Genomic DNA, 14,892 nt, shown 5'->3' with positions numbered 1-14,892 from the left:
TTTATGTGTCTCTATTTAACTCCTTTTAATTGGTGGATTATATTCCATTGTTTCAATTCATTCAGTAGTTGATGGACATTAGGTTGTTTCCACTTTTTGGCTATTATAAATAATTCCACTATGAACATTAATGTACAGGTTTTTGTGTGCATGTATGTTTTCATTTATCTTGAGTATATACCTAGGAGTAGAATATACTACTTGGGTCATGTAGTAACAATGTTTATTCTTTTGAGGAACTGGTAGTCTTTTTGAAAGTGGCTGCACCATTTTGCATTCCCACAAGCAGTGTAGGAGAGTTCTAATTCCTCCATATTTTCACCAACACTTGTTATCTTTTTGGTTATAGCCATCCTAGTAGATGTGTGGTTTTGATCTGCATTTTCCTAATGGCTAATGATGTTGAACATCTTTTTAAGTGCTCAGTAGCCTTTGGCACATCATTTTTTATGTGTTTATTACTCATTTGTAAAGCTTTCATGGAGAAACATCAATTCAGATTCCTTGCCTATTTTTGATTGGCTTATGGATGGATTTTAATTTTTGCACTTTTTAAAAATTATTGATAATATCTAATTTTACCTCCTCAGTGTTATAGGGGAGATATTTTATTATCATGTATTCTTTAGAGACTTTGATAGTCCAAGAAAATACCTGGAACCTCCAGGATGTTGGTTCTGAACACCTATACAATTTTTTAAAAATATAGAAATGTCTAGGCCCTAATAATGATTTAATTATATGGATAGAGTCAAGACATTAGTGTCCTATCAAAGCCTTCCTAATGTGCAGCCATGGAGGATAGCCAAGCAAGATATGGATTATCGGTGCCTTAATATTCAGGATGGTGTGAAGTGTGTCTGAGATAAAAGTTGGTGCTTAAGAGTTCCAAAAAATCAGTCCATTAAGGATCAGGAAATCTTTTTTTGGCTGTAAAAGAACTCTAGAAGTAGGTGGATTTTCTAGCAACAAGATTGTCAAAAGGAGGATCCTTAGAAATATAATCAGGTAAGATTTCTCCCAAGCATGCACTTATAGGTCATAAACCTAAAAAACTGGACCAAGTATGGGTATCTGTGCCCTCATTCAGGAAGAAGATACATTCCATTTCTACCTAATTGCTTAAGCTAAAGAGGCATGGGAATGTATGGCTTTTGGATGGCCTTTAGGATTGTTCATTTACAGTTGTTATACCAGTACCCTGACTGGTCCACTGACTGCATAATGCAAGTATAGTCTCAGTGGCCTGGCATCCCATTGCTTAAACAAAACATCTATTGAAGACAACTATGGAATATGTGATTGTTAGGAGAATTTAATGGAGAATCAGCATAGAAGGTTTTGGTATCAACTCTCTTGTATATTTAAATATATTTGATTTCAGAATTTTGGTGCTTTTTTATTCTTAAATAATTTATAAATGGGAAACCTGATTGCCTTTCATGTTCTTTGTTAAAAATTTTAAATTAAAAATATTTAAATCAATTTTGTGGGACAATATATTATTTAAATAGTTGAGATTAAATACAATAAACTACATTTATTTCATAACAGTAATATAGCAGATCTTATGATTTAATGTGTTATAATATAATTTAGTAGATATATTGCAGTAAATAATACTATTACTCTGGTATATAGAAGTTTCATGTATCTCCTAGATTTCCTTTTTCTTTGGTGGTTTTGCATTTAAAGAACAGACTAAGCAAAAACTTGCTTAACATATGAAATCTGACAAGATTACAGGTTTTAACTCTAGGATAATGAGCTTATTTTATTCATTAAGGCCCTAAGGACTAAAAGAACAGTCAAAAGAATCAATCCTAGGCCTTCATGGTATCATGGAAAAATACTGTTATTAAAATAAGAGGTAAAATATTATTTTTACAAAAGTAATTAAATATTTAAAACAATTTTTATACATACCCCTAATTTTTATCAATATAGTGAATGTTCAGTTAGAAAAGCAAAAGCATCAAAAGACACAAAGTTACAATGCTATATTTCTTAATGTCACTAACTTTATCCATAGGGTACATACTATATCAAAGGGCACATGCTATATCAATTAAAGTTTGCTTTGAGTTCATGTGCTATTGAACAGATTGAGAAATAAAGCAGAGGAAAAATTTGTAAAACTGCTGTTGCACAATTCCTAGAATGTTGTATACTTCATAATTATGTATGAAGGGAATTTATCTCTAAGGTTTCAGAAGGCATTTACCTCTGAAGACTTTCTACTAGTAGTTTCCAGAAAACCAGCTGCATTTAGAGAGAGGAGAAATTGCCTGGATTTCCATGTAGCTTTTCTGGGAGTAGTTGGTGAGCTAGTCTAACTTTCCTGTATGTGTGTATCTCTCAGATATGCCACTTTACCCTGCTTTATCTCATTGAGTATTTAACTCTAGGTATTTCGTGTAGATATCTTATCACAATTTCTAATGTTAAGAGCATCTGTTACTGCTTTCCCAAGCTTTTCCCACCCAGTAGATCACTGTTATCATAAGAGGTACTGCTTTTGTTTTTGCATGTTCTTGGCTTTACTCTTAACACCATTGCTCCAGCACTTTTGTACTTACTTTTAATAACTCTAAATTGGTAGTTTCCTTTGAGATCAAATGAAAACTGGCTTGCTTCAACTTATTATTTTCAATATTAACTGAACTGAGACAGAATATAACTTCAAAGAAAAAATGTTAAGACTTTTATGATCACATTTTTCCGGTATTGCCTTTATCTATTTAATGATAGTCATACATATATTCCATAATTGTGCAGGTATCATCAGTGTCAAAATTCATAGTGAAATTGACAATATCTGTTTAATATCTCTTCTTAAGGTATGTTGGGATATTATTTCATAGCTTTCTAAGTTAAAGTAATAGCTTTCAATTAGTAAAAATGTATAATAAAAATAAGGATCCATTGAAAATTAAGTTTTAGGGTAGCTAAAGCCCTTGAGTCCCATTACGTAAGTGTCAAACTTTGACTCTTTCAACAGTAAATGATGATGGTAGAATAGCATAAGGCTGAGTGTCAGTAGTCCTGTGTTTTAAATCCAGTTTTATCCTAGACAAACAGAATTATTTGAATAACTCAGGTTACTTTTGCTTTAAATCTGTTTTCCCATCTGTTAAAAGGGTAACAAAATTCAACATAATTTGAAAGTTAAGTGATAAGAGTTTGAAATTTCTCTGCATTAGTATCATATAGATTCTTGAAATCATGTAAGTTGAGCAAGGAATGCACCTCATTTGTGGAAAAAGGGGAATCAGCCTTTATTTAGAGGCTTTTATTTGCAATGGGAGAATGAGAATTCTGAGGAATTCCACTAGTAAACATCATTTTGGAAATGTTAAATCATGTTGCCATTGTCCCCCCATAACCTCCTTGCCCTGTAAAACAGTAAACATACACACGATGTCATCAAAAACTTGTCAGCACACACCTCTTATTTGTCTGTATGTCTACTTTGGTTGTTTGTTTTACTTCTCCAGGCCTTAAAGTCTCAGACAGCGAGTTGTGAGTAAAGCACTGCCTTCTCTGTTTTATGGAATGTTGTCTCTGATCTTTGAATTACAAATAATACATAAAGCAAGATACAATGAATATTTTAAAAAAGAAGAATTTCCATCCCTAAGCTAAACCCTTTATCCTTTCTGGTAACCATATTTTTTAATGTGACAAGATCATATATTTAGAAACATTTTAAGGTTGTATATTTTTGTTATAATATTTAGTAATCAGTATCATTGTTCTCTCTATGCCTTATATTTGTAATAATTGCTATTGAAAACAAGTGAAGATGCATTATGCATCTTTGCTTAATGTTTTTGTAACTGCTTTCCTCTTGTATTAATTGAGAAGCCAACTAAAGACAACATAGCCAACTGGCTTCTGAGGGCAGTAGTGGGTCATAAATTTACAATGAGATGGTTGTAGCCCGGTATAAATCTATCTGTCTATCTCTATCTATCTATCTATCTATCATCTATCTATCTATCTATCTATCTATCTATCTATCTATCTATCTATCTATCTATCTCTCTATCTATCATCTATTGATCGATGGATCTATATTCACAACATAACATACCTTTAAATTGAGTCTTTAAATTATATAAAATACCTATCTTGTTAATATAAATCTACTTTCTTGATGCCCCCTAAATTATTTTGAGCTCCCAAATATATCAAAATTGTGCATTAAAATTCAGCATTTGAACAGAAGTTAAGGTATGACTCAACTGTTTTCTGGAAACTATGACATCTCAGTACTTTAGGATTGCTCCTGCTTTCCATGCCCCGCAGAGTGAAAAATGTGGTTAATTTTTTGCATAATACGCAAGTGGAGAATATTAAATGAACTTTCAGCCAATAAATTAAATGCTAAATTTTTATTTATGTTAAATTTTCACTAACTTTTCTTTACAGATATGATTTTCTTTTAGCTAAATATGAAGGTTACTGAAATTTAAGTAGATATTTATTTAATAAATGTGAAGAATAGATTGAATTTCTTCGATATATAATATATTATATTAATAAAAATTATTGAAATAGTGTAAAAATAACTTGCTAAATTTTCATTGAAGATAAATATAAATATATGAAATGTCCAGTGATATTAAATGGTACACTGTTACTGGATTTAATTACAGAATCTAAATGAATAAGAGCAACTTCATTAGGAGGTGGCAGAAATGCTCGCTGTCCATCTCTGTTCGTTGCTGAGAACAGTTGCTATGTTAGTGTGATTGCACCCTAACCCTCTCTCAGTAGAGGACAAACAGGGCTATAATCTGCTTGCCGTTGATGGCTTTCCCCTTGTTTCTGGTGGTGCAGCCATCTCCTATTCATAGGATTTCATTATTTTTAGTAACAAAGAAGTTCACTTAGTGGAAACCAGCCTGCCTTATAACTTAAATTGGTTGAAATTCTATCTTGGAGTTTCCTGAAAATTTGGGAAAATATATTTCTATCATTTCCAGGTGAAAAATTTTACATAGTTATTTACTTCTAGTCTGGTAATTAAAGTTACATTAATGTTTTTCAACATGAACCAAATCAACATGTCAAAAGTTAGTTTAAAGCTATATTATATTAAGAAAACATAACTTGAAGTGTTCTAATGCAGACCAACAAACTGTTAATTATGTTGAAATCCAAGTTAAATTTGAATTATATATCGGAATTAAATGTTCTAAGGTTTTGGCTAAATAAATTATGCCTGTATTCAGTTTTCTGCTCCAGACTTTGGCCTGGTGCCAACTGCAGGTGCAAGTTTGCTGTATGATTTTGTTTGTATTATTTTGTTTTAAGATGAACTATCATAACATTTGGCTAGTGAAATACCCTAAAATGAATATTTTATCATAAAGAGCTTGTTTTACATACATCAAATTTAATATTTGATTCCTTGCTAAATAATACAATTTTTCTTTAAAGATCGATTTGCTCTCATGTCTCAATGTTTGCTTTCTTTTGCATACCCAGCCTGTGGCCGTGGGTTCTACAAGTCTTCCTCTCAAGATCTTCAGTGCTCTCGTTGTCCAACTCACAGTTTTTCTGATAAAGAAGGCTCCTCCAGATGTGAATGTGAAGATGGGTATTACAGGGCTCCATCTGACCCACCGTACGTTGCATGCACAAGTGAGTTGTATTATGAAAGTAAAGGACTTTCCAATCCATTCCACTCATTTGTACTGTTGTGACATCAATGAAATAGATATTGAATTTGTGATACATTCCTAATTATACTTAAATATTAAAATTATTTTAAAATATTAAGATAAGAAAATTTTCTTTCATAAGCAGATAGGTTTAGTAATATAAATATATCTTACATCAGCTTTGGTGTTATTTCCATGTCTGCAAAATTAAGATGCATTTTAATAATATTTTTCACATGTATCTCATAAGAATCATAAGTAAAATTAAAAGTTATTAGGGCCGGTCAGGCACGGTGGCTCATGCCTGTAATCCCAGCACTTTGGGAGGCCAAGGCGGGTGGATCATAATCACCTGAGGTCAGGAGTTCGAGACTGGCCTGGCCAACATGGTGAAACCCCGTCTCTACCAAAAATACAAGAATTAGCTGGGAGTGGTGGCGCCCACCTGTAATCCCAGCTACTCGGAAGACTGAAGCAGGAGAATCACTTGAACCTGGGAGGCGGAGGTTGCAGTGAGCCGAGATTGTGCCACTACACTCCAGCTTGGACAATAAGAATGAAACCTCGTCTCAAAAAAAAAAAAAGTTATTAGGGTCTTGCATGGATATTAAATGTTATTAAAAAGTAATGGTTTCTGAATTAAAATTCCATTACTAAATAGAGCAGGTCTCACTAAAAGAGCAAATCTCACATCTTGGTTCTTCAATTAATGAATGTTTGAGAGATCCAAATCCACAGCCAATCTCAGACATTGCTATAAATCATTCTTGAGTACATTAAAATGAATAAATGTATTCCCTGTTATGTGGTTAAAAGGAGAACTATTTTTAAACTACTGCACAGCTGTTTTTTTTAGGTGCATTAACTGTACTGTTTTAATTGCTTGGAAGAAAAATAGTTAAAGACTGTGGCAGAAGTACAAAGACAGTTGTTATCCTGTTTTCATTTTGACGTATTAAAAGGAAAATAAATAAAGCCTCTTGCCAAGTGAATTCAAGGAGGCTTTTATACAGCTTCTCTAGTAAAGGTAATGACATGTTTATGTGAAAGAAAGCATTTCAACTCATTTTCTCTTTGGTAATTGAGCCACTAGCTTAATGCCCCACACAGATCCTTTTGTTCTTTTTGTTTGTATGGTTTTTTTTCTATTTTTGCTTATTTACTTATTTATTCTTGGTTTCCCAAGGGCCTCCATCTGCACCACAGAACCTCATTTTCAACATCAACCAAACCACAGTAAGTTTGGAATGGAGTCCTCCTGCAGACAATGGGGGAAGAAACGATGTGACCTACAGAATATTGTGTAAGCGGTGCAGTTGGGAGCAGGGCGAATGTGTTCCCTGTGGGAGTAACATTGGATACATGCCCCAGCAGACTGGATTAGAGGATAACTATGTCACTGTCATGGACCTGCTAGCCCACGCTAATTATACTTTTGAAGTTGAAGCTGTAAATGGAGTTTCTGACTTAAGCCGATCCCAGAGGCTCTTTGCTGCTGTCAGTATCACCACTGGTCAAGCAGGTATGTTTTGTGTTTATCTTCACTGAATGAAATAATGTGACTACCTAAATGAGGTGTCTTACTTGAATATTTAGTTAGTTTCTCTACACAGAGCTTGATTCTTCCAGCTTGTTGATTATTTACAGCTTTAACTTTTCCTGTTGCTTGTTACACCATTAGTGTACTCATTAACATCTTCAGAGATCTGGCAGGAAAAATAAAAGGAGATAAAATTGGCCAGGCACGGTGGCTCACACCTGTAATCCCAGCATTTTGGGAGGCCGAGGCGGGCAGATCACAAGGTCAGCAGTTCGAGACCAGCCTAGGCAACAAGAAACCCCATCTCTACTAAAAATACAAGAATTATCCGGGCATGGTGGTGCACACCTGTAGTCCCAGTTACTTGAGAGGCTGAGGCAGGAGAATCACTTGAACCTGGGAGGCAGAAGTTGCAGTGAGCCGAGATTGTGCCACTGCACTCCAGCATGGGTGACAGACTAAGACTCTTGTCTCCGGAAAAAAAAAAAAAAAAGGAGATAAAATTGTAAACCCTTAAGACTGCTATAAAACAAATAACTCCACTGAAAGATCTAGAGGAGGGGAGTGAAAATATTGGTCAAAATGAAGTAAAGGATGTATTCACACTTTTACCTTTTTGTTTTGGTATGCTCATGATCATAAACTACATGATAATTAGGAATAATGAAAGAGTTGGCTTCATTGTCTCACATAATGTTACCCAATTTTTTACTACATAGACTATGATCTTTGTAATATATGACGAGTCTGCATTTTAATATACATGAGGTTCATGTAAGTTCATCAGTAGATTTGTGATCATATTAATTTGCATTTTTATATTCGAATAAATGGCAGATTTCATGAGGATTTCAGAAGAAATGGCATAACCATGATAATAGTGCACTTGTAGCTTAGCCTAAAGGTAGTTTACACTTATTTTCTTACTGGCACTTGAAATGCCCTCCTTAAGTTATTCTTTGTTGTGGTTAGGTATGTTTTGGAAAATACAAATTGGAGACTTTCTAAACCTTCAGAAAAATCTTACTGCTGAAGGAAATCTCAGAAATTAGGGGCTTTCTCAGTCTTTTGAAAAATTCTTATTGCTGAAGATAGATGCTATGTAGTAAATGCAACAAAGTGCTACGTTATCAACAATATTAAAATCGGGCCTTTACTAGAGTAGTGTGTTGTGTGAATAATGTAACAAGCTAATAACAAGGTCCTCTTGGTCTTTGGCTGGCTGTCTAAAAGCAACCAGTATTATCCCAAATTCCTGGGCACAGACTAATCTATTCTTCATTTCCATGCTAATTTTAACCAACTGTTACCTATTTAGATTATATCTACATAATGAAAACTATGTGTATGATCTCAGGCTTACCATTTTTTAACAAATTAGTGGGTTTTTATTCTAAAGGTTTCATTCTGATGCTTATTTCAAAGGCTGTTTGAATCAGATCTCCTATTTATAAGAGCAGATATCGGGAGGTAAAACATAGAAATGTAAATCTTTAATAATTAGACAAAAAATAACTGATTTAGCTAATTACCTGCACTTACCTATTTTACTTTGGACTTACCTCTTTTATTAGCAATATTTATCCTATTTATTTTAAAATGCTGTTGTCATAAGATAGTTCCACTTGTGTTGTTTTATATATATAAATTTGTTGTCATAACTTTGCAGTGAGTGGATTTGAAACGTTTTTAGGTTTATGATTTTGACATAAGAGCTATCTTTTGGAAGCATTAATATAAACTTGGTTCTACTAAGTTAGAATGACATTCTTTTATTCCTGCTAATATCAAGAAGTGACATTTTTATTTTTGAATATAACCAGGAGATGCTGAACTGATACCAGAAATAGTGTTTGCCAAATTGGCCACTTTGGGGATGTCCTTTCATGTTCCTAAAATGTCTATTGTTTGATTTCTCAAGTTAATACTATACAGGCTAAATATATTATCAAATTTCTGTAAGTTTCTGGAATCAAATATTTCGCAGATGTTATGTAAAATGGCTTTGGATGTTGATTCCCTTCTGGTTAAGAACAAACTAGGTTGGCTGGAGGGTTTTTTTTTTTTTTTTTTGCTTTATTTGTGGAGGAGGTTGATTTAAATGTACAATAAATATATTGTGATGATTGTACAACAACCCTGTAAATATACTAAAAATACTTAGTCGTTTATTAAAATGAGTACATTTTATGGTATTTAAATTATACCTCAATGAAAAGAAAAAATGATTTAAAAAAACCTATACATTTATTAAATAACATAAACATAAATAAAGGTTAAAAAACTAGGTTTGCAGTTTTGTATTAAAATACTAATTCATGATTGCCTAGTCTGACTACATCTCAAATGCTAAAACTCATGAATTTACAGTTAACTTTTTCTAACAGAGGAAATTTGGAATGTGTTAGTGATTATTGTTCTTTTGTGTGAGTATACTCAGTTCTCTCCATTACCATATTTTTGCTCTTCCTAAAGGGGGGTGATTTGAAACTTTGTCTGAGTTCAAAACTATCCAAGGAACCTTGTAAAACCCTTGAAATTATCATTCTCCACTAAACAAACAGCATCATTTCCAACCTAGTTTATGCTGAAATCACTTCAACAATGAATTTAAGTCTATATTTCTGGTTGGTTATCTTCCTCCTCAGCAATCCACTGATGCCTAGCATAAAAGGGTTTATTAAGAGAATTTCATGTTTCTGGGAAAGCTTAGAGAGTCAGGATAACAAATAATCAGCCAGTGCTTGAAAGGTAGTGTGTGTACTTTGTAGTTCCTTTTCTGTTAAGTTTTGAGTTTGGAGCACAAGACCCTTTACCAGTATTTGTGTGAGTAGAAGTGTATTGAATATCCTTTGCTCACAGGAAGAATAGGGCCATTGGTATCAAGGGCCCTGAGTTCTAGTTTCTGGTCTACCACTATGAGGTATATACATTTTGGGTCAATCACTAAAGTCCCTCATGAAAAAAAAAAATGGGGATAAAATAATATCTACCTTCCTGTATTATCGTGTTAAGTGAGATGATATTAGAGGAAACTAAACTCATACATTGCTATAAAAATGCTAATGCAGTGAATAGCAAAATGAATGCCAATTAGTCCTCTTTTTATGTAACTCTTTGGGAACCTGTCAAGGCAAAATGGACCAATTTCTTTATCTGCAGAAGCATGAGGGAAAATAATGTGAGTGCAGAATTGGCAGTTAACGTATTACAACATTGGAAGAGGGAGAAATTAATTTTGTTTGGCCTGTAAAAAATATAACTGTTATCTAGTTATCAATTATCTTATGATAGAGGTTCTTATGTAAACCTTAGCTTTAAGATAGATTTGTATTGAAAAGCATATTTTAATATTCATATTTATATACTTTTAATATTTACTTATCATGAACATGCCATACACAAGCTGGCTGAACCATACATTTTTGTTCTTGTTGTTTTGTTAGTAATTATATTGACCTATTAAGGCTGAAGTCACAAAGATCAAGTTACGTACAATGGAGATATTTTTTAAAATATAGAAGTAGGGGGAAAACATATGCATTTAATTTATGACATTATGACCCTTATTCTTCCTTATATTTAAAAGTTCTCTTTAAAAAATGCCTTTTTTAACCTTTTATGTTAAGTTCAGTGGTACATGTGCAGGTTTGTTACGTAGGCAAACTTGTGTCATGGGAATTAGTTGTATAGATTATTTCATCACCCAGGTATTAAGCCTACTGCCCATTTGTTATTTTTGCTAATCCTCTCCCTCTGGCCACCCTCCACCCCACAGTAGGCCCCAGTGTGTGTTGTTCCCTTCTGTGTGTCCCTGTGTTCTCATCATTTAGCTCCCACTTATAAGTAAGAACATGTGGTATTTGGTTTTCTCTTCCTGTGTTAGTTTGCTAAGGATAATGCCCACCCACTTCATCCATGTCACTGCAAAGGACATGATCTTGTTCTTTTTTGTGGCTGCATAGTATTCCATAGTTTTCCATTCTTAAGCACTATTTAAGTGCTGCTTTTTAATATTAGTTTGTCCAACTACACTCAGTACCTAGTGCATGTCAAGCACTATGGGGGATGCTAAGGATAGGAAGGTAAAGAATGGTTCTCTTCTTAAGTATCTAACAATAGAACACTTATTATAATGTTGTAGAACAACATTGGGAACAAAATACAAAACTCTGAAGAAAGAATGATTCATTCAGAGAACAAATGAAAGCGCTTCCATAAAAGATGTTAGTCAGTCTAGAGTTTCACAATGGATGTGATTTTGCTAGATATAAGAGTATAAAAGTAAATCCTATTCTAGGCCCTGAAGAATACTACCCCTTTTCTGTAATCAGAACATGGTTAATTGCCACTACCTTCCTTCCTGAGACTAAGTATGGTAGCACAGAAGTAGTATGCAGAAGTATGAACATTAATAAAAACAGATCACTCAAAAAATGCTGTTTCTTTAATACTTCATTCACTCTGGGATTATTTAAGCAATTGTAATATGTGGTCTCTCCTCAAAGGGAAATAGATGACTTAGCAATTATCCTTCAAGTCAGGAACTGTGTCATGTTTATCTGTGTCACCACCATCAAATACAGTCTTTTCTGCATACTAGCTGTACAAAAAATGTTGTGGAATTAGGCCAATGGGAAAACCAGAAAAATTAAATCATTATACAAGAGTGAAACCATTAAGGCATTAATAGAAAAGACTTATTATTTGATATTAGATGACATAATTACATGATTTTAGACAAGTTACTTCACCTCTTTATACTAGAATTTTCTCCTCAAGTGGTACACTATTTGACTCGTCATATTGTAAAAATTGAGCAAATAGCTTAATTCCAGGTACATTTATTAGAATAAAAAGGTGTGTTACTGTCCTGAAACAATTATAAGAGCAGTGATTAAAACATTACTATTTATTGAACACTTACTATGTTCCTGGTACTTTTTGAAATGTAAAATGTGCATGAAAAGAGTGTCAAAGTTGAGTCACCTAACTTTTTTGGCCTCATATTTTCCCCTTAGGCAACTGAGAGATTTGGGACATAAGACCTTTCAGACCTCCACATATATTTATAACTAAATAAATAAAGTAGTAACTCAGTATACAGTACAAACGTATCACTATGCTACACTATTCACTGTACACTATTAATAGGTGAGTGATACTGTACATATACTACAGTTTTTAATGAGAGTGATAACTATTTTAATGCTCTGGAAAGCATCCGGAAGGAATTAGGATGAAAACTGAAACCTCTTGAAAGAGGTTAGGGATAGTTTCTCAAGTTGGGCTCCCCAGGAAGCAAATACTTATATGGAGATTAGCGTGCATGAGTTTTATTAGGAAGAATGTTTGGGATCAACACCATCAGAGAGAAGGGAAGCAAGCAGGACCAAGCAGAGCAGGGCTGAGCTGTGATGGGGTCTCACTGGAATCATCAGCCAACTCCATGGGGAGTGCTCTACCTGTAATGAACCCTCAGGTTGTCCCTAGGTGACAGTTTTATACGTCTATGTTGTCCAGACATGGGTTGCAGTTTTTCCTAGGAATGAGCAAGGTGTTACTTTTCAGAAAGGAAATTCTAAATGAGGCAGGGAACTGAGGACTGTTCTCTGGCAAATATCTCGGCAGCTGGGCAAATAATTTCTTCAGTCCTTTTCTAAGGAGAATGTGGGCAGCCCATTACAACATCCATTATAGAGGGTTAAATTATGCAAAAGAATAAGAGTGGCAGCATTCAGAGTGTGATTATGGAATAATGGTATGAACTGGATGAATAAAGATTTATGGGAAAGATTACTGGGGAATTTTTATTTTTAGGAAAAGAATCTTTTCTGATAGACAGCGGGGAAACCTGAGTGGTTTTGAACAGGAAAGTAACACGATTGACCCTGGTTTAACTTAAACTTTTGTGTATCTTCCACAGTACATTTCATGTATTACATATAGTCGTTGGTTAAAAAAAAAAAATTCCTGCCTAGTGTTACTATGGAAAAAAATGTGCAAAACATACAGTTTCTGAAAATATAAGAAAGCTTCAAAGAATCTGCCATTATGGTGTGGAGACATCTCAACTATCTTCAAAGGTCTCTTTAGAGTCTCTCAAAAAGAATTATATTTTATCCCCATCATCAATTTTGTTGTGTATGGATGAATGATCTATATGACACTCACACAGATTATATTAAAATTTGAACTAAATTTGTGGAGTTGTTAAGACAAGAACTGATATCATTTTAAAAGTAAAATTTTGAGGGTTCGAATGACTTTACAAAAGTCACACAGTAAATTATATAGTGATGACCCAAATGATTGCAATCAAATACACTTCTTACCTCAAAATTATTAAGTGTTTATGCAATCTTATCATAGAGTGCTATCTTTAAAAATGTAGCTCCATAATCCATTACATGAGAATTTGCAGATTGGTTTAATGGTCAGTGATAAGAGCTGTTAAGTGAAAAGGAGACCTACTAAGAAGTGTTATTTCCTGAGAATATTAACAAATGTAATCTTTGTGGGATAGCATTGCTAAATATAGCATTTGCCTTCTCATTACTGTTTTATTATCTTTCTTCAAGAAACTTTAAAAATAGCCGTGCATATTTTAAACTGACTTTCCTGTGTTTTTCAATGCCCAGATCTAATTTCTCAGCCAAAATAAAGATTTGCATCAGTATTCCCTTTACTTTGATTTGTAATGTTTATATAATGTACCAGATGAAATATAACCTGAGTCATGTGATATAACATTATACATAAGCAAAATTATCCCAAAAAAAGACAAAACCAACAATCATTTTCTTTGTCAGAAGTAGCTTCACTCACATGAATTAATGTGACTCAACTGTGACTGTTTTCTCATAAATTAACGTAGATCATCTCTTTTCAATGATTTAATGGACACACATCAAGTTATATGTCTTTTAATAAGTAAATTAATTCCATTTAAATTTGTATATTTTTATACTTGCTAGGAATATATAAGATTGATTTATATTTTAAAGGAACATGATATTGAGAAAATATATTTTCTTATTTTAGAACATTTATTGGTTATATAAAGTAATATTAAACACAGCATTCTCCACAGGGTGAAACAAGGCATAATTGTTTTATCACTAGGTTAAAAATATATAAATGCAAAAAACAGGAACCATTTTGTAGAGATAGTGTTATTGTTATTAAAACATACATTCATATGTACACCTATGCCGTCTGCAGCAGAGAATCAATCGAATAAATTTCCTTTAACAGTAAACTGTTCAAAATATGCATTTCTGTTACATTTAGACATTTTATAAACCTGAGGTATCCGAAAGTGCAGGATTTAGTCATTCTAATTCATGCCCTGCAGGGCATGACATTTTAGTAATTCATATGCTTTGCTTAAACAAGGAGTAACTTTAGACTGTTAGTGAAATTTATTTAAGTATTTTTGTGACACCATAAATATGAAAACATATATATATATAGATACATTTACATTTTTATTTAGTGGCTGTAAGTTATTAAAACATACAAAAAGGATATTTTAGATAATTATTTTAATAAAATTTTAATTAGGTAACATACTACCATGTTGACATTAATACTAATAACCAGGATTTATGTAGTGCTTAGTATAAAACATGTTGATTCCTTTACACGTAAAGGCCCATATGTTTGCACAGTATCTTC

General features: G+C 33.2%; 1 protein-coding gene across 7 annotated transcripts in view; it reads left to right on the top strand.

Moving 5' to 3' along the window:
- The window catches only part of EPHA7 (EPH receptor A7), a 178,400-nt gene that overhangs the window by 55,291 nt on the left and 108,217 nt on the right, over positions 1 to 14,892 (top strand). For all 7 annotated transcript variants that reach the window (XM_019030179.3, XM_055389592.2, XM_019030180.4 and 4 more), the window contains exons 4-5: positions 5,497 to 5,652; positions 6,859 to 7,194. In XM_019030179.3, the coding sequence (XP_018885724.1) occupies positions 5,497 to 5,652; positions 6,859 to 7,194 (492 nt within the window). The remainder of the gene's footprint in view (positions 1 to 5,496; positions 5,653 to 6,858; positions 7,195 to 14,892) is intronic.

Source organism: Gorilla gorilla, chromosome 5 (genome assembly GCF_029281585.2).
Source record: "Gorilla gorilla gorilla isolate KB3781 chromosome 5, NHGRI_mGorGor1-v2.1_pri, whole genome shotgun sequence".
Lineage (NCBI taxonomy): Eukaryota > Metazoa > Chordata > Mammalia > Primates > Hominidae > Gorilla > Gorilla gorilla.
This window is presented reverse-complemented; position numbering and strand designations above follow the sequence as displayed.